This window comes from Hyla sarda, chromosome 4 (assembly GCF_029499605.1).
Source record: "Hyla sarda isolate aHylSar1 chromosome 4, aHylSar1.hap1, whole genome shotgun sequence".
Lineage (NCBI taxonomy): Eukaryota > Metazoa > Chordata > Amphibia > Anura > Hylidae > Hyla > Hyla sarda.
This window is the reverse complement of record NC_079192.1, coordinates 184157930-184181882: the sequence shown is the minus strand read 5'-3', so window position 1 is coordinate 184181882 and position 23953 is coordinate 184157930. Positions and strand designations below refer to the sequence as shown.

Sequence of the window (23953 nt, the reverse complement as noted above, 5' to 3'; positions counted from 1 at the left end):
AGCGGCAGCGGTGTACATGGTCCCAACCGGCCAATCGCAGCTGTAGGAGGAGGTGGCACCTCACGCCTGCACTTCACAGTGATTGGTGCTATCTCGGACAGTACCAATCACTGTATGCTTCTTGGTCACCAGAGACCTGATTAGACGGGAAAAGCTCTGATTCGCCAGTCAAAATCAGAGCGATCGCCGTTATCACCGCCTTGTGCATGGTGGTGACCAGAAAAATGGAGGGCATACAGGTACGCGCCTGGTCCTTAAGTACCAGGAAGTAAGGGTGGACCTGTACCCCCTTCATCCTGGAGGGGTTAAATGTCCGATCTATTAAAATATGTATGCCACATGGTGAACGGTGTAAACATAAAAAAATCCAAACACCAGAATTTCTGGTTTTTGGTCACATCACATGTCAGAAAAAAATGTATTAAAAGCAATCAAAAAGTTTCATCGAAACAAAAATTGTACTGATGAAAACAGATCACGACGCCAAAAATTAGCCTTCATAATCCCTTTATACAGAAAAATTACTACATTATAGGGGGTCAGAATAGGGCAGTCTTAACATAGTTTTACTGTAAAGTGCACTGCAAAATTGTGATCTTTTTAATCTCCCCACACAAATACCGTATATACTCGAGTATAAGCCGAGTTTTTCAGCATGATTTTTCATGCTGAAAACGCCCCCCTCGGCTTATGCTCGAGTGAACAAAAAACGCTTCTGGCTTAGCTGTAAGGAGAGGGGCCAGGCCATCCATCTTCGGCCATCTATGCTGCAGGCACCGTCTGGTGGGGAGGGTTAGTCGTTTCGGGCTGTCCATCTGCACCGGGAGGCCCTTTTCTCCGCTCCAGGCCGGCCCCGAACTAGTGATGCTCCATTGACGCCACCGCGCAGGGACGTTCATGCGCAGGGACGTCACGGAAGTCTGGTGCGCACGGACGTCCCTGCGCGACGTAGTCAACGCAACGTCACTAGTCTGTGGCCGGCCCGGAGCGGAGAAGAGGGCCTCCCAGTGAAGATGGACAGCCTGGAATGACTAACCCTCCCAACCGGACGGTCCCTGCAGCATAGATGACCGAAGATGGAGGCCCTGACCAGCTCGCCCTTCCTTCCCACCGAGAAAGCAACAATTGGGGAGGTGAGTAGAAAACAAAAGGGGATGATGATGAGGGTGATGATGACGGGAGTGTTAATGACAGGGGTCTGGATGATGACAGGGGGGATGATGTATTTCCCACCCTAGGCTTATAGTCGAGGCAATAACTTTTCCTAGGTTTTTGGGGTGAAATTAGGGGCCTCTGCTTATATTCGGAGCGGCTAATACTCGAGTATATACGGTAACATTTTTTGGGTTTTGTTATACATTATATGGTAAAATGAAAGTTGTCATTACAAAGTACAATCGGTTGAACAAAAACAAGCACTCATATGGATCTGTAGATGGGGGAAAAAAAAAGTTAAAAGGAAAATAAAAAGCGAGGAGTAAAAAACTAAAATGACATTGTCTGTGTCCTTGAAGGGGTACTCTGCCCCTATAGATGTTACCCCACTCTGGTTGGACTAGCAGAGTGGGGAGACAAGACTTCAATCCCCCCGCCTTCTAGCTGTGATTCATCGGTTGGTCCAAACCAACCAATTTCAGCTGTAGGAGGAGGTCGCACCACTGCCACCTTACTACTTCACTTCAAATAAAAAAATAAAATAAAAAAAAGTTATGCCTTTTAGAACGCAAGGAGGAAAAAACTAAAATGCAAAAATGTTGTCTGTGTCGTTTAAGGGGTACACCGCCCTTAAACATCTTATCCTCTATCCAAAGCACCCACTGCGATTCCTAGAAAAAAAAAAATATATTTTTTTAAATGTAGCATATGGAATGATATAAAAAAAAATCTATAGACACAGTCATTTACAAGCTGCTAATGCAAAGCCATATTTAAACCCGTTTTATTTAATTGTTAGACTTTCTGTGTATGACTGTTCTCTGGTTTAATAATTTATTTTTTTCTTTACTAAAGCAATATATATTTTTTTTTTATAGGATATCTGTGCCCATATACATTATTGTCCTGGTTGTGGCAGCTCCAGACTAAGCACAAATGTGTATGTATGGTCACATACACCAACTCCTTTGAGATCTTATCATCTGTGTTTTTCTAAGGTATGTAGCGCTGCATTATCTGCTCATTCATCTTTGTAGTTGTGTTAATATATCAAGGATATAAATTACAAAAGTATTTACTGACAAATGTACAGTTAGGTTGTGTCAACATTTTGCAGTTGATCTGTGGCTAAAGAATCCATACAGTGTGTATATGGTGTATACCAATTAAAATTTGCTGCAGACTTACCACAGGAAATTTTAATGTTAAAAAATTAATGAATGTAAGAAATTGCTGTTGTCGCTGTGGATTTATTTCCCATTGCTGGAAAATTCCTCAGCCACAAGAATGATCTTGCTCAGTCTTTTGGCTGAATCTGCCTAAAATAGATTGCTGTCTGTTATTCAGTAGGCACCGGGTGCACTCCTCAGACAAATTTTTCTGTAGTGTGAACCTAGCCTTACCCTTCTAGCTGGGATCCACTTCTGCCTTTAGCTCATTTTCTGCTAAATATGTTTTCCCAGAAAAATGTTTCACCTGGAAAAGCATCTTAACCCCTTAAGGACGCAGCTCATTTTCAACTTAAAGGGGTAGTCCAGTGGTGAAAAACTTATCCCCTATCCTAAGAATAGGGGATAAGTTTGAGATCGCGGGGGTCCGACCGCTGGGGCCCCCTGCAATCTCTCATTACGGGGGCCAGGCTCTCCGGGCCAGATAGCGGGTGTCGAACCCCGCACGAAGCGCGGCCGACACGCCCCCTCAATACATCTCAATGGCAGAGCCGGAGATTGCCGAAGGCAGCGCTTCGGCTCTGCCATAGAGTTGTATTGAGGGGGCGTGTCGGCCGCCACTTCGTGCGGAGGTCGACACGCTCCCTTCCCGCGGGCTGTCGGGGCCCCGTACAGGAGATCGCAGGGGGCCCCAGCGGTCGGACCCCCCGCGATCTGCAACTTATCCCCTATCCTTAGGATAGGGGATAAGTTGTTCACCACTGGGTCACCACTGGACTACTCCTTTAAGGACGCAGCCCTTTTTTGCAAATCTGACCACTGTCACTTTATATATTAATAGCTCTGGGGTGCTTTTACCTTTCATTCGGATTCCGAGATTGTTTTTCTGTGACATATTCTACTTTAACAAAGTGGTAAATTTTCGTTGTTACTTGCATCCTTTCTTGGTGAAAAATCCCAAAATGTCATGAAAATTTTGAAAATGTCGCATTTTTCTAACTTTGAAACTCCCTGCGTGTAAGGAAATTGGATATTCCAAATAAACTATATATTGATTCACAAATATTTTGGCATAAAGTTTACATGTTTTTACTTTTAACCCCTTGGGGACTGAGCCCATTATGACCCTAAGGACGGGAGCATTTTTTGCAAATCTGACCACTGTCACTTTAAGCATTAATAAATCTGGGATGCTTTTACTTATAAATTTGATTCCGAGATTGTTTTTTCGTGACATATTCTACTTTATGTTAGTGGTAAATTTTCGTCGATACATCATTTCTTGGTGAAAAATTAAAAAATGTTATGAAAAATTTGAAAATTTTGCATTTTTCTAACTTTGAAGCTCTCTGCTTGTAAGGAAAATAGACATTCCAAATAAATTATATATTGATTCACATATACAATATGTCTACTTTATATTTCCATCATAAAGTTGACATATTTTTACTTTTGGAAAACATCACAGGGCTTCAAAGTTCAGCAGCAATTTTCCAATTTTTCACAAAATGTTCAAAATCGGAATTTTTCAGGGACCAGTTCAGGTTTGAAGTGGATTTGAAGGGTCTTCTGGTTAGAAATACCCCATAAATGACCCCATTATAAAAACTGCACCCCTCAAAGTATTCAAAATTACATTCAGTAACTGTGTTAACCCTTTAGGTGTTTCACAGGAATAGCAGCAATATGAAGGAGAAAATTCTAAATCTTCATTTTTTACACTCGCATGTTCTTGTAGACCCAGTTTTTCAATTTTTACAAGGGGTAAAAGGAAAAAAATCCTCTCAAAATTTGTAACCCAATTTCTCTCGAGTAAGAAAATACCTCATATGTGTATGTCAAGTGTTCGGCGGGCGCAGTAGAGGGCTCAGAAAGGAAGGAGCGACAATGGGATTTTGGAGAGTGAGTTTTCCTGAAATGGTTTTTGGGGGGCATGTCCCATTTAGGAAGCCCCTATGGTGCCAGGACAGGAACCCCCCCCCCCACATTGCACACTATTATGGAAACTACACCCCTCAAGGAACGTAACAAGGGGTACGGTGAGCCTTAACACCCCACAGGTGTTTGACAACTTTTTGTTAAAGTCGGATGTGTAAATGGAAAAAAAAACATTTTTCACCAAATTTTACTTTTTTTAAAGGGGTAATAGGAGAAAATACCCCCCAAAATTTGTAACCCCATTTCTTCTGAGTATGGAAATACCCCATGTTTGGACGTCAAGTGCACTGTGAGCGAACTACAATGCTCAGAAGAGGAGGAGCACCATTGAGCTTTTAGCGAGATAATTTGTTTGGAATGGAAGTCAGGGGCCATGTGCATTTACAAAGCCCACCGTGCTGCCAGAACAGTGGACCCCCCCCCCCACATGTGACCCCATTTTGGAAACTACACCCCTCACGGAATGTAATAAAGGGTACAGTGAGCATTTACACCCTACTGGCGTTTGACAGATCTTTGGAACAGTGGGCTGTGCAAACAAAAAAATAACATTTTCATTTTCACTGACCACTGTTCCAAAAATCTGTCAGACACCTATGGGGCGTAAATGCTTACTGTAACAACCCCTTGTTACATTCCGTGAGGGGTATAGTTTCCAAAATGGGGTCACATGTGGATATTTATTTTTTTGGGTTTATGTCAGAACCGCTGTAAAATCAGCCACCCCTGTGCAAATCACCAATTTAGGCCTCAAATGTACATAGTGCATTCTCACTCCTGAGCCTTGTTATGCGCCTGCATAACATTTTACGCCCACATATGGGGTATTTCTGTACTCAGGAGAAATTGCAGTACAAATTTTGGGGATCTTTTTTTCCTTTTACCTCTTGTGAAAATAAATAGTAAAGGGCAACACCAGCATGTTAGTGTAAAAAATTTTTTTTTTACTCTAACAGGCTGGTGTAGACCCCAACTTTTCCTTTTCATAAGGGATAAAAGGAGAAAAAGCCCCCCAAAATTTGTAATGCAATTTCTCCTGAGTACGGAGATACCCCATATGTGGCCCTAAACTGTTTCCTTGAAATACGACAGGGCTCCGAAGTGAGAGAGTGCCATGCGCATTTGAGGACTAAATTAGGGATTGCATAGGGGTGGACATAGGGGTATTCTACGCCAGTGATTCCCAAACAGGGTGCCTCCAGCTGTTGCTAAACTCCCAGCATGCCTGGACAGAAATCCGTGGAGTTGTTGTTTTGCAACAGCTGGCGGCTCCGATTTGGAAACACTGCCGTACAATACGTTTTTCATTTTTATTGGGGGGGGATAGTGTAAGGGGGTGTTTATGTAGTGTTTTACCCTTTATTATGTGTTTGTGTAGTGTAGTGTAGTGTAGTGTAGTATTTTTAGGGTACATTCACACTGTCGGGTTACTGTGAGTTTCCCGCTAGAAATTTGCGCTGCGGCGAAAAATTTGCCGCAGCTCATACTTGAAGCAGGAAATTTACTGTAAACCCGCCTATGTGAATGTACCCTGTACGTTCACATGGGGGGGGCAAACCTCCAGCTGTTTCAAAACTACAACTCCCAGCATGCACGGTCTGTCAGTACATGCTGGGAGTTGTAGTTTTGCAACAGCTGAAGGCACACTGGTTGGAAAACCTTCAGTTAGGTTCTGTTACCTAACTCAGTATTTTCCAACCAGTGTGCCTCCAGCTGTTGCAAAACCACAACTCCCAGCATGTACTGACAGATCGTGCATGCCGGGAGTTGTAGTTTTGCAACAGCTGGAGGCACACTGGTTGGAAAACCTTCAGTTAGGTTCTGTTACCTAACTCAGTATTTTCCAACCAGTGTGCCTCTAGCTGTTGCAAAACTACAACTCCCAGCATGTACTGACAGACCATGTTAGTTAGAACCTAACTGAAGGTTTTCCAACCAGTGTGCCTCCAGATGTTGCAAAACTACAATTCCCAGCATGTACTGATCAAAGAAGGGCATGCTGGGAGATGTAGTTATGCAACAGCTGGAGCTACGCAACTACAACTCCCAGCATGCCGAGACTGCTGTTTGGGCATGCTGCGATTTGCAGTTTTGCAACATCTGGAGTGCTACAATTTAGAGACCACTGAACAGTGATCTCCAAACTGTGGACCTCCAGATGTTGCAAAACTACAACTCTCAGCATGCCCAGACAGCAGACAGCTGTGTGGGCATTCTAGGAGTTGTAGTTTTGCAAGATCTAGAGGGCAGTATAGAGATCACTGTGCAGTGGTCTCTAAACTGTAGACCTCCAGCTGTTGCAAAACTACAAATCCCAGCATGCCCACACATCAAACAGCTGTCTGGGCATGCTGGGAGTTGTAGTTTTGCAACATCTGGAGGGCTACAGTCTAGAGACCACTAAAGTGGTCTCAGACTGTAGCCCTCTAAATGTTGCTAGGCAACTCACCGGCTTCCGTCGCATCCAGGGAGCCATCCTCTTCTGCCGCATGCCGCCCGCAGATCTCCGTCGCCGCCCGCCGATTACCGTCGCTCCGCAGCCTCCGGACGGGTAAGTGGACGTTGGCGCCCGGTCCTCTTTGTTTTCCCCGTTCTGCCCGGCCTATTGTGGGTGGGCAGGACGGGGAAAACTAAAGTAAAGCCCTCCGCCCCCGATCTGCTATTGGTGGTTGCGTCTAGACCACCAATAGCAGGGATAGGAGGGGTGGCACCCGTGCCACCTCACTCCTATCGCTTCAGGAGTATCGTGGGTGTCTTAAACAACCGTGATCCCCCTTATATTTTGGGTCACCGGTTCACCATAGACCCGTAATCGGCGCAAATCGCAAGTGTGAATTCACTTGCGATTTGCGCCGATCGCCGACATGGGGGGGTCTAATGACCCCCCCCCCCCCCTGGGCATTTGCACGGGGTGCCTGCTGATAGATATCAGCAGTCACCCCGGTCTGGTCCCCGCCCCGCGTGCGGCTGGGACCGAAATTCCCACGGGCGTATGGATACGCCCTTCGTCCTTAAGTACCAGGACGCAAGGGCGTATGCATACGCCCTTCATCCCCAACAGGTTAAAGACATTAAAGGGCTTCAAAGTATAGCAGCAATTTGAAAAATTTTCACGAAAATTTCAACATCTGAATTTTTGAAGTGGATTTAAGGGGCTTTTCTGTAAGAAATAGCCCATAAATGACACCATTATAGAAACTGCACCCATCAAAGTATTCAAAATGACATTCAGAAAGTTTGTTAGCCCTTTAGGTGTTTCGCAAGAATAGCAGCAATGTGGAGGAGAAAAATCAAAATCTGCATTTTTACACTAACATGTTCTTGTAGTCCCATTTTTTTTCATTTTTAAAAGAGAAAAAGCCCCCCAAAATTTGTAGCCCAATTTCTCGGGAGTATGAAAATACCTCATATGTTGACATAAAGTGCTCTGCTGGCTCGCAAAATGGCTCAAGAGGGAAAGAGCAACTGTGGGATTTTTGAAAACAAGTTTTGCTGTCATGGTTTTTGGGGGCCATGTTGCATTTAGGAAGCCCCCATTGTGCCAGAACAGCAAAAAAAAAAAAAAAAAAAAACACATGGCACACTATTTTGGAAACTGCACCCCTCAAGGAACGTAACAAGTGGTACAGTGAGCCTTAACACCTCACAGGTGATTTGACTTTTAACACTAAAATTATGGTGTTACCCCAAATTTTTCTTTTTCACAAGGGGTAATAGGAGAAAATGCCCCCTCCCCCCCCCAATTTTAAAACCCCATTTCTTCTGAGTATGGAAATACCCCATATGTGGACGTTAAGTGCTCTACTGGCCCACTAAATGCTCAGAAGGGAAGGCGCAAAATTTGGCTTTTTGAAAGAGCATTTTGCTGAAATGGTTTTTGAAGGGATGTTGCATTTAGCAAGTCCCCAGGGTGCCAGAACAGCAAAAAAAAAAAAAAAAACATGGCACACTATTTGGGAAACAACACCCCTCAAGGAACGTAACAAGGGGTATAGTGAACATTAACACCTCACAGGTGGTTGACTGACAACTTTGTGTTAAAGTTGGACGTGAAAATGGAAAATTTTATTTTTAACACTAATACGATGGTGTTACCCCAAATTTTTCTTTTTCACAAGGGTATAATAGGAGGTTCACAGATTTTATAAAACATAGCTTTTTGTATGCACCTGGCTCACGCAGTTGATATCTGGAGGTACTGTCTAACAGATATCTGCCTTAGCGCACCATTCCCCACACCTACCTCTATCCCATCCTTAAGCTATAGGGTCAGATCGGAGGATCCAGATGTGAGCAGGCTCTCTATAGGAAGGCCTCCCTGCATTAATAGGTAGGGGGTCTGTTGACCAGCAGGTTCAGCTATTCAGGTAAATAGAAGTGTGCCATTATCTAGGCTAACCACTTATTAATTGTTCATCTATTATAAATTATTTACATTCATTTTAATGTATCCCTATAAAAGCTATGTTTTATGAAATCTGTGGACCTCCTATTATACTATAAAATTAGTTACACAGATCCCCACATTTACCAATACTCACCTATACCACTTTTTCACAAGGGGGAATAGGAGAAAATGCCCCCAAAAATTTTAAACCCCATTTTTTCGGAGTAAGAAAATACCCCATCTGTGGACATTAAGTTCTCTGCTGGTGCACTAAAATGCTCAGAAGAGAAGGAGCAAAATTTGGCTTTTTGAAAGTGAATTTTGCTGAAATGGTTTTGGGGCAATGTTGCATTTAGCAAGTCCCCAGGGTGCCAGAACAGCAAAAAAAAAACTACTCATGGCATACTATTTTGGAAACTAAACCCCTCAAGGAATGTAACAAGTGGTACTGTTAGCCTTAATAACTGACAGGTATTTGACGGGTTTGCGTTGAACTTGGACAAGAAAATGAAAAATTGGATTTTTAACACTAAAATTATTGTATTACTCCTAATTTTTCACATGGTGTAATAGGAGAAAATGGACCCCAAAATTTGAAGCCCAATTTCTCCCGATTAAGAAAACGCCCCATATGTGAATGTTAAGTGGCGCACTGCAGGTCTCAGAACAGAAGGAGCGCAATTGGACTTATGGAGAGAGAATTTTGCTGAAATTGAAGTCGGGGGCCATGTGCATTTACAAACTTCCCATGGTGCCAGAACAGCAGAAACCCCCCCCCATATGTGACACCATTTTGGAAACTAAACCACTCCAGGAATGTAACAAGGGTTACAATGAGTACTTGAACCTCACAGGTTTTTGTAAAAGTGTACCATAAAAGGGAAAAAATAGATTTTTTGCACTATATTGATAGGGTTACCCCAAATGTTTCATTTTCACATGGGGTAACCGGGGAAAAGGCCCCCAAACTTTGTAGTGCAATTTCACCTGAGAAAGAAAATACCACATTTGTGGATGTAAAGTGCTCTGCGGGCGCACTGCAATGCTCAGAATAGAAGGAGCGCCATTGGGCTTTTGGAGTGAAAAGTTTGTTGAAATTGAAGTCGGGGGCCATGTGCATTTACAAAGCCCCCATTGTGAAAGAACAGCAGAAACCCCACACATGTGACACCATTTTAGAAACTACACCCCTCAAGGAACGTAACAAGGATTATAGTGAGTACTTTCACCTCACATGTTTTTTGAACAGTGGGCCGTAAAAGATAAAGAATTGATTTTTAACACTGAATTGCTGGTATTAACCCAAATTTTCTTTTGTTTCACTAGTTGTAAGAGAAAAAAAGCTCCACAAAATTTTTAGCCCAATTTCTCCAGAATAAGAAAATACCCCATATATGGTGGTGCAAAACAGGGCTAAGGAGTGAGACAACACCGATGAGATTTGAGGCCTAATGTGGTGATTTGCACTGCAATGGTTGAGGTTCTGACATAAAATCTTAATAAAATACCCCGGCAAGTGACCACAATTTTGAAACTACACCCCCCCAAGGAAGGTAACAAGGGGTACAGTGAGTACTTACACAGGTTTTTTGAAAAATAGGCCATAAATTGAAAAATTTGATTTTTTTAACACAAAAATGCTGGGGTTACCCAATTTCTTATATTTTCACAAGGGGTAATGGGAGAAATTGGCTTACAAATTTTGGAGAGCTTTTTCTCCTTACTATGGAAATACATCCACATATGGGACAATGTGCTCGGCGGGCGCACAACAAGGCTCAGACGTCATAGAGGTCTGTTTGCATTTGTGGTCTATGGCATATCAGTAGCTGACGGTTACATACATTCAGAGGAAAATACAAAAATGAAACACCCACCTGTGACACCATTACAGAAAGTAGCACGGTACAGTCTATAGAGGATGTGCATAAGTTACAAGATGACTTGGATAGACTAAGTGTCTGGGCATCCACTTGGCAAATGAGGTTCAATGTGGATAAATGTAAAGTTATGCATCTGGGTACTAATAACCTGCATGCGTCGTATGTCTTAGGGGGGATTAAACTGTCAGAGTCACTGGTAGAGAAGGATCTGGGTGTACTTGTAGATCACAGACTACAGAATAGCATGCAATGTCAGGCTGCTGCTTCCAAAGCCAGCAGGATATTGTCATGTATAAAAAGAGGCATGGACTCAAGGGACAGGGACATAATACTCCCCCCTTTATAAAGCATTGGTACAGCCTCACCTGGAATATGCTGTTCAGTTTTGGTCACCTGTCCATAAAAGGGACACACTGGAGCTGGAAAGGGTGCAGAGACGCGCGACTAAACTAATATGGGGCATGGAACATCTTAGCTATGAGGAGCGATTAAAGGAGTTACAATTGTTTAGTCTTGAGAAGAGATGTTTAAGGGGGGATATGATAAACGTATATAAGTATATTAATGGCCAATATAAAAAATATGGAGAAAAACTGTTCCAGGTTAAACACCCCAAAAGGACGAGGGGGCACTCCCTCCGTCTGGAGAAGAAAAGGTTTAGTCTAAAGGGGCGACACGCCTTCTTTACCATGAGAACTGTGAACTTATGGAACAGTCTACCTCAGGAACAGGTCACAGCAGGAAAAATTAACAGCTTTAGAACAGGATTAGATACATTCCTGGAACAAAATAACATTATTGCTTATGAAGAAATATAAAATCCCATCCCTTCCCCAATATCGCGCCACACCCCTACCCTTCAATTTCCTGGTTGAACTTGATGGACATATGTCTTTTTTCGACCGTACTAACTATGTAACTTGGTTTCATTATGTCAAAAATACATTTAGGTGTATTTTTATTCATGTCTCAAGTTATCTAAGAATATATTTTTAGCTTGCCTTTGAGAACAGCTTCTCCTATGAATTTTTTTTTGGACAATTTCCTGGCTCTATACTAAAGGCTTTACTACTTGCTCTCATAGCAACAAATTAAAATTCTGCTTTCAATGTCTCCAGGTAAGAGAATGGGTGTGGGTGGGATCTGTTTGGTTGCTATGAAGAATTTAAGGGATACTCCGGTGGAAAACTTTTAATTTTTTTATGTCAACTGGTGCCTGAAAGTTGAACAGATTTGTAAATTACTCCTATTAAAAAATCTTAATCCTTCCAGTACTTCTTAGCTGCTGAATACTACAGAAGAAATTATTTTCTTTTTATAACACAGAGCTCTCTGCTGACATCACGAGCACAGTGCTCTCTGCTGACATCTCTGTCCATTTTTAGAACTGTCCAGAGTAGGAGAAAATCCCATAGCAAACATATGCTGCTCTGGTCAGTTCCTAAAATGGACCGAGATGTCAGCAGAGAGCACTGTGCTCGTGATTCAGCAGAGAGCACTGTGTTCCAAAAAGAAAATAATTTCTTCTGTAGTATTCAGCAGTTAATAAGTACTGGAAGGATTAAGGTTTTTTAAAAGAAGTAATGTACAAATCTGTTTAACTTTCTGGCACCAGTTTTCCACCAGAGGACCCCTTTAACCTCTTAAGGATGGTGGGCGTATCCCAGCACATCGCCGAGGGGGGTTCTGAGACCCCCCCCCCATGTCGGCAATCGCAGGAAATCGCATGTCAATTCAGACATGCGATTTTCTGCTATTCCAGGCTGATCGGGTCTCTGGTGACCCAATCGCCTGGAAAATAGGGATGATCGGAGCTGTCAGTGACTGCCCCGATCATCCTAAGGGATAGGAGTTAGGTTGCAGCGGTGCAACCTACTCCTATCCCCTGCCATTAGTCAGCACTGAGTACTGACCAATGGCAGTTGAAGACGGGGGGTTGCCATGGAAATCCCCCGCTCTGCCCACCCCTGGATGTCGGGCAGAACGGGGGAGAAGATGGCGGCCGGTACCTGTAAAGAAGAAGAAGGGACCGGTGATCATCGGTGGCATCAGCGGTGCAGGTAGGGAGGCGACGGCGCGGAGCATCAAGGGAGGTGGCAGTAAAGCGATATTTACTGCTGCCTTCCCAGTGGTTGCCAAACTGCAACTCCCAGACAGCCAAAGGCTGTCTGGGCATGCTGGGAGTTGTAGTTTTGCAACATCTGGAGGGTCACAATTTAGAGACCACTATTAACAGTAGGGCCCAAACGGTAGCCCTCCAGATGTTGCAAAACTGCAACTCTCTGCATGCCTAGACTGCCCAGGCATGCTGGGAGTTGTAGTTCTGTAACATCTGTCCCTTCAGATTTTGCAATTTTCATGAAAATTTTGAAAATTGCTGCTATACTTTGAAGCCTTCTAATGTTTTCAAAAAGTAAAAATATGTCCATTTTATGATGCCACCATAAAGTAGACATATTGTATGTGTGAATCAATATAAAATGTATTTGGAAAATCCATTTTCCTTACAAGCAGAGAGTTTCAAAGTTAGAAAAATGCTAATTTTCCAAAATTTTCATGAAATTTGGGGATTTTTCACCAAGAAAGGATGCGAAAGTAACGACAAAAATTTACCACTAAAATAAAGTAGAATATGTCACGAAAAAACTATCTCAGAATCAGAATAATTGGTAAAAGCATCTTAGAGTTATTAACCCCTTAAGGACTTAGCCCTTTTTCACCTTAAAGGGGTATTCCAGGCCAAAACTCTTTTTATATATCAACTGGCTCCGGAAAGTTAAACAGATTTGTAAATTACTTCTATTAAAAAATCTTAATCCTTCCAATAGTTATTAGCTTCTGGAGTTGAGTTGTTGTTTTCTGTCTAACTGCTCTCTGATGACTCCCGTCCCGGGAGTTGTGCAGTTCCTATGGGGATATTCTCCCATCATGCACAGCTCCCGGGACGTGAGCAGTTAGACAGAAAACTTCAGAGGCTAATAACTATTGGAAGGATTAAGATTCTTTTAATAGAAGTAATTTACAAATCTGTTTAACTTTCCGGAGCCAGTTGATATATATAAAAAAAGGTTTTGCCTGGAATACCCCTTTAAGGACTCGGCCATTTTTTGCAATTCTGACCACTGTCACTTTAAACATTAATAACTCCCGAATGCTTTTAGTTATCATTCTGATTCCGAGATTGTTTTTTCGTGACATATTCTACTTTAACATAGTAGTAAATTTTTGTGGTACCTTGCATCCTTTCTTAGTGAAAAATCCCAAAATTTGATGAAAAAATTGAAAATTTTGCATTTTTCTAACTTTGAAGCTCTCTGCTTGTAAGGAAAATGGATATTCAAAATAACAAAATTTTTGGTTCACATATACAATATGTCCACTTTATGTTTGCATCATAAAATTTATGAGTTTTTACTTTTGGAAGACACCAGAGGGCTTCAAAGTTCAGCAGCAATTTTCACAACATTTTCACAAATTTTTCAAACTCACTATTTTTCAGTGACCAGTTCAGTTTTGAAGTGGATTTGAAGGGTCTTCATATTAGAAATACCCCACAAATGACCCCATTATAAAACTGCACCCCCCAAAGTATTCAAAATGACATTCAGTCAGCGTTTTAACTCTTTAGGTGAAGGAGTGAAGGAGAAAATTCACAATCTTCATTTTTTACACTCGCATGTTCTTGTAGACCCAATATTTGCAAGGGGTAAAAAGGAGAAAATTTTTACTTGTATTTGAAACCCAATTTCTCTCGAGTAAGGACATACCTCATATGTCTATGTAAAGTGTTCGGCGGGCGCAGTAGAGGGCTCAGAAGGGAAGGAGCGACAAATGGTTTTTGGGGGGCATGTCACCTTTGTGTAACAAGGGGTTAAGTGAACCTTTATACGCCACAGGTGTTTTACGACTTTTGCATATGTAAAAAATTTTTTTTTTTTTACCTAAAATGCTTGTTTTCCCAAAAATTGTACATTTTTAAAAAGGGTAAAAGCAGAAAATCCCCCCCAAAATTTGTAACACAATTTCTCCCGAGTACGGCATACCCCATATGTGACCCTAAACTGTTGCCTTGAAATACGACAGGGCTCCAAAGTGAGAGCACCATGCGCATTTGAGGCCTAAATTAGGGACTTGCATAGGAGTGGACATAGGGGTATTCTACGCCAGTGATTCCCAAACAGGGTGCATCCAGCTGTTGTAAAACTCCCAGCATGCCTGGGCAGTCAGTGGCTGTCTGGTAATACTGGGAATAGTGGTTTTGCAACAGCTGGAGGCTCCGTTTTGGAAACAGTGGCGTACCAGACGTTTTTCATTTTTATTGGGGAGGGGAGGGGGGCTGTGTAGGGGTATATGTATATGTAGTGTTTTTTACTTTTTATTTTGTGTTAGTGTAGTGTAGTGTTTTTAGGGTACAGTCGCACGGGCAGGGGTTCATAGTAGTTTCTCGCTGGCAGTTTGAGCTGCGGCAGAAAATTTGCCGCAGCTCAAATTGCAGCCAGATACTTACTGTAAACCTCCGCCCATGTGAGTGTACCCTGTACATTCACATTTGGGGGGGGGGAACATCCAGCTGTTGCAAAACTACAACTTCCAGCATGCGCTGACAGACTGCATGCTGAGAGTTTTAGTTTTGCAACAGCTGTAGGCACTCTGGTTATGTATCACTGAGTTTGTGACCTAACTCAGTGTTTCACAACCAGTGTGCCTCCAGCTGTTACAAAACTACAACTCCCATCATGTACGGTACATTCTGGGAGTTGTAGTTTGCAACAGCTGGAGGCACACCGGTCGTGAAACACTGAGATAGGTAAAAAAAAAACTCTGAGTTTCACAACCAGTGTGCCTTCAGCTGTTGCAAAACTACAACTCTCAGCAGTCATCAACAGCCAACGGGCATGCTGGGAGTTGTAGTTATGCAACCAGCAGATGCACCAATACAACTCCCAGCATGCACTTTGGCTGTTTGTGCAAGCTGGGAGTTATACAACAGCTGAAGGTACACTTTTCCATAGAAAAAATGTGCCTCCAGCTGTTGCAAAACCATAAGTCCCAGCATGCCCATAAGGGAATGCTGGGAGTTGTGGTGGTCTGCCTCCTGCTGTTGCATAACTACAGCTCCCAGCATGCCCCTTTTGCATGCTGGGAGCTGTTGCTAAGCAACAGTAGGAGGCTCTCACTCACCTCCTACTGCTGCAAGCCGCCGCTTCAGGTCAGTCCCTCACCACAGCTCCTGGGGCCCCGATCCCAACAGGGACGCTGGTGTGAGGTGAAAAATTCAAACCAGTGAAAAAATCGTACCGCCCCTTTCCGAAGATTGCCGAATCTAGAAGGGGGAGGAGCAAGTGTTCCGAAGCTACAGCAGTGGTCAGAATTGCAAAAAAGGGCTCAGTCATTAAGGTGAAAAAGGGCTCAGTCCTTAAGGGGTTAAGTTCCGGTGAGAACACTGCCAAAGTAAAGGAACAGGAAGTGTTGTCATGATTACATAGGTATATTAAGACTGATAATTGGTGTCAAGGATAATATATATACTAATGTGGCTTTAAGTGAGATTTAATTGTTAATTGTGTAGAAAAACGGAGAACAAATATTTGTAAAATTTATGAAACTTGTTAATAATATTTTTATTAAAGATCTCGTATGTAAAAAGAGTAAATGTAAAGGCTAACTTTAAGTCATTTACATTTATTTTTAACAATTTTACGAATGCTGCCTTTCTGAAATCACTATGAACTTATATGGACATTTAGACTATTATAACTATTGTTTCATGATCTAGTTAATAATAAAATATATATAAATAATAAGTTTAAAGATAAACTGCAAGGGTTAATAGGCCTCTGACCCTATGGACACCTTTTAGAAAGGACCCATTGTCACTCTGGAAAAAATTATTTGCAATAACCACTAGATAGCTGGGGGAGCTGATCACATACCTGTTTACAGAATGATGATTCCCCCCCACCCCTTTGCTGAGTTATAGGACTTTGTAGTCCCCTCTGATCGATCCAATGAATCTGTCAGCTGGGCAGACTTTTTTTTTCATATGGGCTGCATTCTGTGCAGTGACTGTACATGCACGTTTAATAAACGCCCTGGCCCATACAGTCACTGCCCAGAACTCAGCCCATCTGACAGATTCACTGAATCAGTCAAAAGGAACTACAAAGCTCTGTAACTTAGCAAAAGGGGGGGGCAATCTTATTGTTGTAAACAGGTATGTGATTAGCCCTCCGCCTCTAGGCTATCTGCTGGTTTCTGCAACTCATTTTTTTTTTTTTCGGAGTGACTACAGGTCCTCTTTAAAGGAAATCTGTCATCAGAATCACCCGCACTAAACCTGTTACACAGGCTTGTAGTGCGGGTGATCCTGATTAAAACGCTCCTTACCTGGTTAAAAATGGTTCAGCGCTTCTTAAGATATCTATATTTTTAGTTTTCTGTTATTCCCTGGCTTGGGACTCAGTGGGAGGTGTTATCATCTGGGACTCGGCCACACGTCATTCTAGCTGGGCGGAGCTGCTGCCCGGCTCATGAATATTCATGAACTTATCCTCCTGGTCTAATTCTTCTTTCTCGGTCTGTTTATGAATAAATACACCCTCCGTCCCTCGCTTCCTCCCACCCCCGGCTTTTCACTTATCACGTGTCCTGTGTACCCTGTTTTATTGCCATAGTGGTTAGGTATCCACGCTGTATATAACTCTTGGGGCTTGATGGAGATAGCCCAAAGCTATAGTTCATTTAGTTGGAGCAAAGATTTGAGGTAATGAAAGATTTCCATCAGGGCTGGACTAGGATTAAAAAGCAGCCGTGGCATTCAAATCCCAACATTATACATACAATATGGTCCCCCCTCTTTTCACTCCATATCTCAACAAATTTTACCTGTATTCAGTGATAGTCACATAAGGCGGTTTCACACTAGCGGAATACTACAGTTCCTAATCCTAAAACTTTCCAGCCTAATATGGACTAAAAAAATATGTTCATATTACGCTTATGTGAAACCAGCCTAAAAATGTAAGATACATTATGAACATGTGAACAAAATAAAGAAAAAAAAAAGACCGAGAAAAAACTCATCATTAGCTCAGCTCCAAAGCTTGCTTGGGACCCCCCGCGATCTCCGGGCCGGCATTGCAGCGTTACGAACACGGAAGCTTGGGGCTTCCATGTTTGTGACATCATGTCACACCCCTCCATTCATGTCTATCCGCATTTTTCAGACGGTTAGGTCTGGGGTTTGCATGTTTTAGGAGGTCTTAAACTAAATTAAGGTATATATAGAAACGGCTACTCAAATTCTTAAATACAATGTAACCATATAGAGTAACAACCTGTAAGCCGAATTCATTACTATAATAACAATACTCCTATCACAAAACTAAAGACTAAATTCCGCAAATCTTGAAAAAAATGATATATTTATTTCATCACAATAAAAACTAAAAACAAAAACGTATTAACTCCTTAAAAAAGTACTCCGCCCCTATACATCTTATGGCAAATAGGAAATTATACTATATAATGACAGACTAGATGGGCCATATTGTCTTTTTCTACATCAGTATTCTACAGGGTGGGCCATTTATATGGATGCACCTTAAAAAAATGGGAAAGGTTGGTGATATTAACTTCCTGTTTGTGGCAGAGTAGTATATGTGAGGGGGGAAACTTTTCGAGATGGGTGGTGACCATGGCGGCCATTTTGAAGTCGGCCATTTTGAATCCAACTTTTGTTTTTTCAATAGGAAGAGGGTCATGTGACACATCAAACTTATTGGGAATTTCACCACAAAAACAATGATGTGCTTGGTTTTAACATAACTTTATTCTTTCATGAGTTATTTAAAAGTTTCTGACCACTTATAAAATGTGTTCAATGTGCTGCCCAATGTGTTGGATTGTCAATGCAACCCTCTTCTCCCACTCTTCACACACTGATAGAAACACCACAGGCACAGGAGAAATGCTAGCTCAGGCTTCCAGTATCTGTAGTTTCAGGTGCTGCAGAACGGGCAAAACAAAAATTGGAACAGGACCCTCAGTTTACGCAGAAGATTTTGTTCAGTGATGAGGCAAACTTTTATGTGAATGGTGAAGTTAACAAACAAAACCACCGCTATTGGTCTAACACTAACCCACATTGGATAGATCCCTCCAAGACAGTTGAAACACAAAAAGTGATGGTATGGTGTGATATATGGGGTACAAAGATAGTGGGGCCATTCTTCTTCAATGGAAACCTCAAGGCCACTGGATATGCAAAATTGCTACATGATGATGTGTTTCCCTCTTTATTCACTGAAGCTGGCACGTTCCCTGAGTTTTTCCAGCAGGATGGTGCACCACCACATTATGGGTGTCAGGTCCGAGCATCCCTAGATGAACAGTTTCCTGGAAAGTGGATTGGTCGTCGTGGGCCAGTTGAATGGCCCCCAAGGTCTCCCGATCTGACCCCCTTAGACTTTTATCTTTTGGGTCATCTGAAGGCAATTGTCTATGCTGTGAAGATACGAGATGTGCAGCACCTGAAACTACGGATACTGGAAGCCTGTGCTAGCATCTCTCCTGCGGTGCTGCTATCAGTGTGTGAAGAGTGGGAGAAGAGGGTTGCATTGACAATCCAACACAATGGGCAGCACATTGAACACATTTTATAAGTGGTCAGAAACTTGTAAATAACTCATGAAAGAATTAAGTTACGTTAAAACCAAGCAATCATTGTTTTCTTGTGAAATTCCCAATAAGTTTGATCTGTTACATGACCCTCTTCCTATTGAAAAAACTAAAGTTGGATTCAAAATGGCCGACTTCAAAATGGCCGCCATGCTCACCACCCATCTTGAATAGTTTCCCCCCTCACATATACTAATGTGCCACAAACAGGAAGTTAATATCACCAACCATTCCCATTTTATTAAGGTGTATCCATATAAATGGCCCACCCTGTTTATTTTTGTGTGTATTATGCATGATGTTCCTGAGAAAAATTGTCTATCAACTGTCTTGTATATCTTTCTACCATAATGCATAACAGTCAGGAGTACTTCGCTACCATGTTCTGGAAGTTTGACCTCAACACAACATCACATGTCGACAAGCTCCTGGAAAAGGACGATGTAACCCTCCTAGAATTAATGGATGAAGATGACCTGCTCCAAGAGTGTAAAGCTCAAAACCAGCGGCTCCTGGACTTTCTGTGTCGGCCACAATGCATGGAGCAGCTTGTACTCCTTATCACACAACAACCTCCTGACGATATGGATGAGAAAGTCCGCTTTAAGTGAGTAAAATTATATTCTTTATTATTAAGACATCACTGTGGTTTGTGAATCGGTGACCATTCACAATAGATAGAATGAGGTTGATAAAATAACAACAATTGAACATCCAATCATTTAGTGAGCAATCGCAGATACAGTCATACACATTTTAGTATATCCATATATTGAGATACAGCTGGCACTACTGTCCTATATGCAAGCGACTTCTCCCACCAACCTCTAGCCAATCTTTACAAGCACAGTCAATATTTCAGCTAACCCAGATAGGTGTTGCTCAGCATATCTTGTTTGAAGATAAATGGAAATTTTGGTAACACTTCACTTGCATTGTTCAGGCTTTATTTTCATAACATCGTGGGTGAACAGGCAGGGTACACTATAAAACAAGCAAGTGACGTCTGTTTTGCACATCCTGTGCTGCTTCTGGCTTACTCTTATGACATACAACAGCCTTAGTTTAACCCCTTAAGGACCCAGCCCATTTATACCTTAAGGACCCGGACATTTTTTGCACATCTGACCACTGTCACTTTAAGCATTAATAACTCTGGGATAATTTTACCTTTCATTCTGATTCCGAGAGAGTTTTTTTTCGTGACATATTCTACTTTATGTTAGTGGTACATTTTTGCCGATACTTGAATAATTTCTTGGTGAAAAATTCCAAAATTTGATGAATAAATTGAAAATTTTGCATTTTTCTAACTTTGAAGCTCAGACATTCCAAAACAGACATTCCAAAGAAATTATATTTTGATTCACATATACAATATGTCTACTTTATATTTTCATCATAAAGTTGCCATGTTTCACAAAATTTTCAAAATTTTAATTTTTCAGGGACCAGTTCAGTTTGAAGTGGATTTGAAGGGCTTTCTTATTAAAAAATACCCCATAAATGACCCCATTATAAAAACTGCACCCCTCAAAGTATTTAAAATGACATTCAGAAAGTTTGTTAACCCTTTAGGTGTTTCACAGGAATAGCAGCAAAGTGAAGGAGAAAATTCAAAATCTTCATTTTTTACACTCGCATGTTCTTGTAGACCCAGTTTTTGAATTTTTACAAGGGGTCATAGAAGAAAAAGCCCCCCAAAATTTGTAACCCAATTTCTCTCGAGTAAGGAAATACCTCATATGTGTATGTCAAGTGTTCGGCGGGAGCAGTAGAGGGCTCAGAAGGGAAGGAGCGACAATGGGATTTTGGAGAATGAATTTTGCTGAAATGGTTTTTGGGGGGCATGTCACATTTAGGAAGCCCCTATGGTGCCAGAACAGCAGAAAACCCCCACATGGCATACCATCTTGGAAACTACACCCCTCAAGGCACGTAACAAGGGGACCAGTGAGCCTTAAAGGACAACTGTAGTGGTCAAAAATCCCTGCCCAAATGTTCCCCAAACAAAAGTTATACAATTCAGTCAATTAGTTCTATTTACCTATATGCAGCCGTTTCTGAGATATTAGAGTTGCCAGCATAGCCCAGTAGTCCTGCGTCCGTCCCCTATTCATTACATTGCAGCCGCCATCTTGGGGACGGAGATCTCTTCCTCCCAGCAGTGTTTGTGCTCCCCCTAGCCTCTGTCAGCTCCTCCCTGCTTATGCATATGCATGAGCGGGTGCTTTCTGAGGCATTCATAGGCTCATCCTCAGAAACGCCCCTATCTGTAAGATTGAAGCAGGGGGAGAATGAGGACGTCCACAGCTCCTCCCCCTCCCCTGCTCTGTCTACATAGGACCTCACTTATCACCGGGAGGTTTCAAGTTTTCATGGGGGAAAACACAGAGCAAACCACAGAGCAGGGAGGGGGGAGGACGTGTGTGTGAAGGAGACATATTACACTGCACGGGCTGGTGGTGTATAGACTACAGGGAATAAATATCATACTGGAGATGATTCTGTGTGTGAGAGGGGGGGGGGGGGCTACTGAATGACTCATGCTGGGAGTTGTAGTCCCTGTTATGTGTGTGTGTATGCCAGTGTTTCCCAACCAGGGAATGCTGGGAGTAGTAGTTTTGCAACATCTGGAGGCACCCTGGTTGGGAAACACTGGTGTATGAACTACAACTCCCAGGAGACTACAGAGATACAATACAGGTGTTGGTGAACTACAACCCCCAGGAAACTACAGAGATACAATAGAGGTGTTGGTGACATACAACTCCCAGGAGACTACAGAGATACAATACAGGTGTTGGTGAACTACAACTCCCAGCCAGGAGACTACAGAGATACAATATAGGTGTTGGTGAACTATAACTCCCAGGAGACTACAGAGATACAATAGAGGTGTTGGTGAACTACAACTCCCAGGAGTCTCCTGATACAGTAGAGGTGTTGGTGAACTACAACCCCCAGGAGACTACAGAGATACAATAGAGGTGTTGGTGAACTACAACCCCCAGGAGACTACAGAGATACAATAGAGGTGTTGGTGAACTACAACCCCCAGGAGACTACAGAGATACAATATAGGTGTTGGTGAACTACAACTCCCAGGAGACTACGGAGATACAATAGAGGTGTTGGTGAACTACAACTCCCAGGAGACTACGGAGATACAATAGAGGTGTTGGTGAACTACAACTCCCAGGAGACTCCTGATACAATATAGGTGTTGGTGAACTACAACTCCTTTATACACTTAAACAGCAGAAAGCTGACACGGCATGCTTGGATGTATAGTCTTACAACAGCTGGAGTCACCTCTGCAACTCCAAGCATGCACATACAGCAGAAAGCTGACAGGGCATGCTGGGATTTGTAGTCTTGCAACAGCTGGAGGCACCACTGGAATTCCCAGCATGCCCGAACAGCATATAAAATAACTGGGCATGCTTGGAGTTGTAGTTGTGAAAAAGATGGAGGGACCCCTATCAGGACAGTTTTATAGACAAACAATTATGTGTTTTTTTTTACCATTTTTACTTTCACTATCCACTCTCCAGTGCCCACACTACAGTGAGCACGGAGGCAGCTGCTTCATCACTGGACAGGAGCAGCATGGGGAGGGGGAGATGAGCAGAAGGGGAGGGTGTATGCATAGGGAAGGGAGATGTGGGCGTTAAAATATAATAATTTGCTCGGGGGGATAGAACAGGGGGAGGGCAGTAGCTTACAGGAAGTAAGCACAAGGCATGATGGGAGATGTAGTTTTATTTTCCCTTCTCCTCCGTAATTCGTGTGCTGATAACGGGAGAAAGACTGGGCCAATTTTGATGGGGGAGACATCGTTGGAAAGGTCTTTCAAAGACCTATTAAATGAGGTAAAAAAAAGTTTTTTTGCCCAGCACTGCAGATGTCCTTTAACACCCCACAGATGTTTGACGACTTTTCATTAAAGTCGGATGTGTAAATGAAAAAAAAATTTTTTCACTAAAGTGCAGTTTTTCCCTCAAATGTATCATTTTTACAAAGGGTACTGGGAGAAAATGCCCCCCAAAATTTGTAACCTCATCTCTTCTGAGTATATAAATACCCCAGGTTATGACGTAAAATGCTCTGCGGGTGAACTACAATGCTCAGAAGAGAAGGAGTCACATTTGGCTTTTGGAAAGCAAATTTTGCTGAAAGGGTTTTTGGGGGGCATGTCGCATTTAGGAAGCCCCTATGGTGCCAGAACAGCAAAAAAAAAACACTTGGCATACTATTTTGGAAACTTCACCCCTCAGGGAACGTAACAAGGGGTACAGTCAGCCTTAACACCCCACAGGTGTTTAGCGACTTATTGTGAAATTTGGATGTGTAAATGAAAAAAAAAATTTTTTCACTTAAATGCAGTTTTTTCCCCAAATTTTAAATTTTTACTAATGGGAGAAAATTACCCCCAAAATTTGTAACCCCATTTCTTCTGAGTATGGAAATACCCCATGTGTGGACGTCAAGTGCTCTGCTGGCACACTACAAGCTGGCACACTGCTAGGCAACTCACCGGCTTCCGTAGGATCCAGGGAGCCGCATAGCCGTCCTCTTCTTCCGCCGATCCCCCTCCCGATCGCAGCCGTCGCCGATGGGTAAGTGGACTTCGGCGCCCGTTCCTCCGTTCTTTCCCCGTCCTGACCCGCCTATTGTGGGTGGGAAAGTTAACCCCGCCGCCCCCGATCTGCTATTGGTGGTCGCGTCTAGACCACCAA

The 23953-nt window shown here is 42.6% G+C and overlaps 1 protein-coding gene across 5 annotated transcripts in view; it reads left to right on the top strand.

The window, feature by feature from the left end:
• PPP6R2 (protein phosphatase 6 regulatory subunit 2) overlaps positions 1 to 23953 on the top strand; it is a 298731-nt gene that overhangs the window by 41798 nt on the left and 232980 nt on the right. For all 5 annotated transcript variants that reach the window (XM_056573053.1, XM_056573055.1, XM_056573054.1 and 2 more), the window contains exons 2-3: positions 2034 to 2153; positions 19573 to 19818. In XM_056573053.1, the coding sequence (XP_056429028.1) occupies positions 19592 to 19818 (227 nt within the window). In that variant the 5' untranslated portion in view covers positions 2034 to 2153; positions 19573 to 19591. The remainder of the gene's footprint in view (positions 1 to 2033; positions 2154 to 19572; positions 19819 to 23953) is intronic.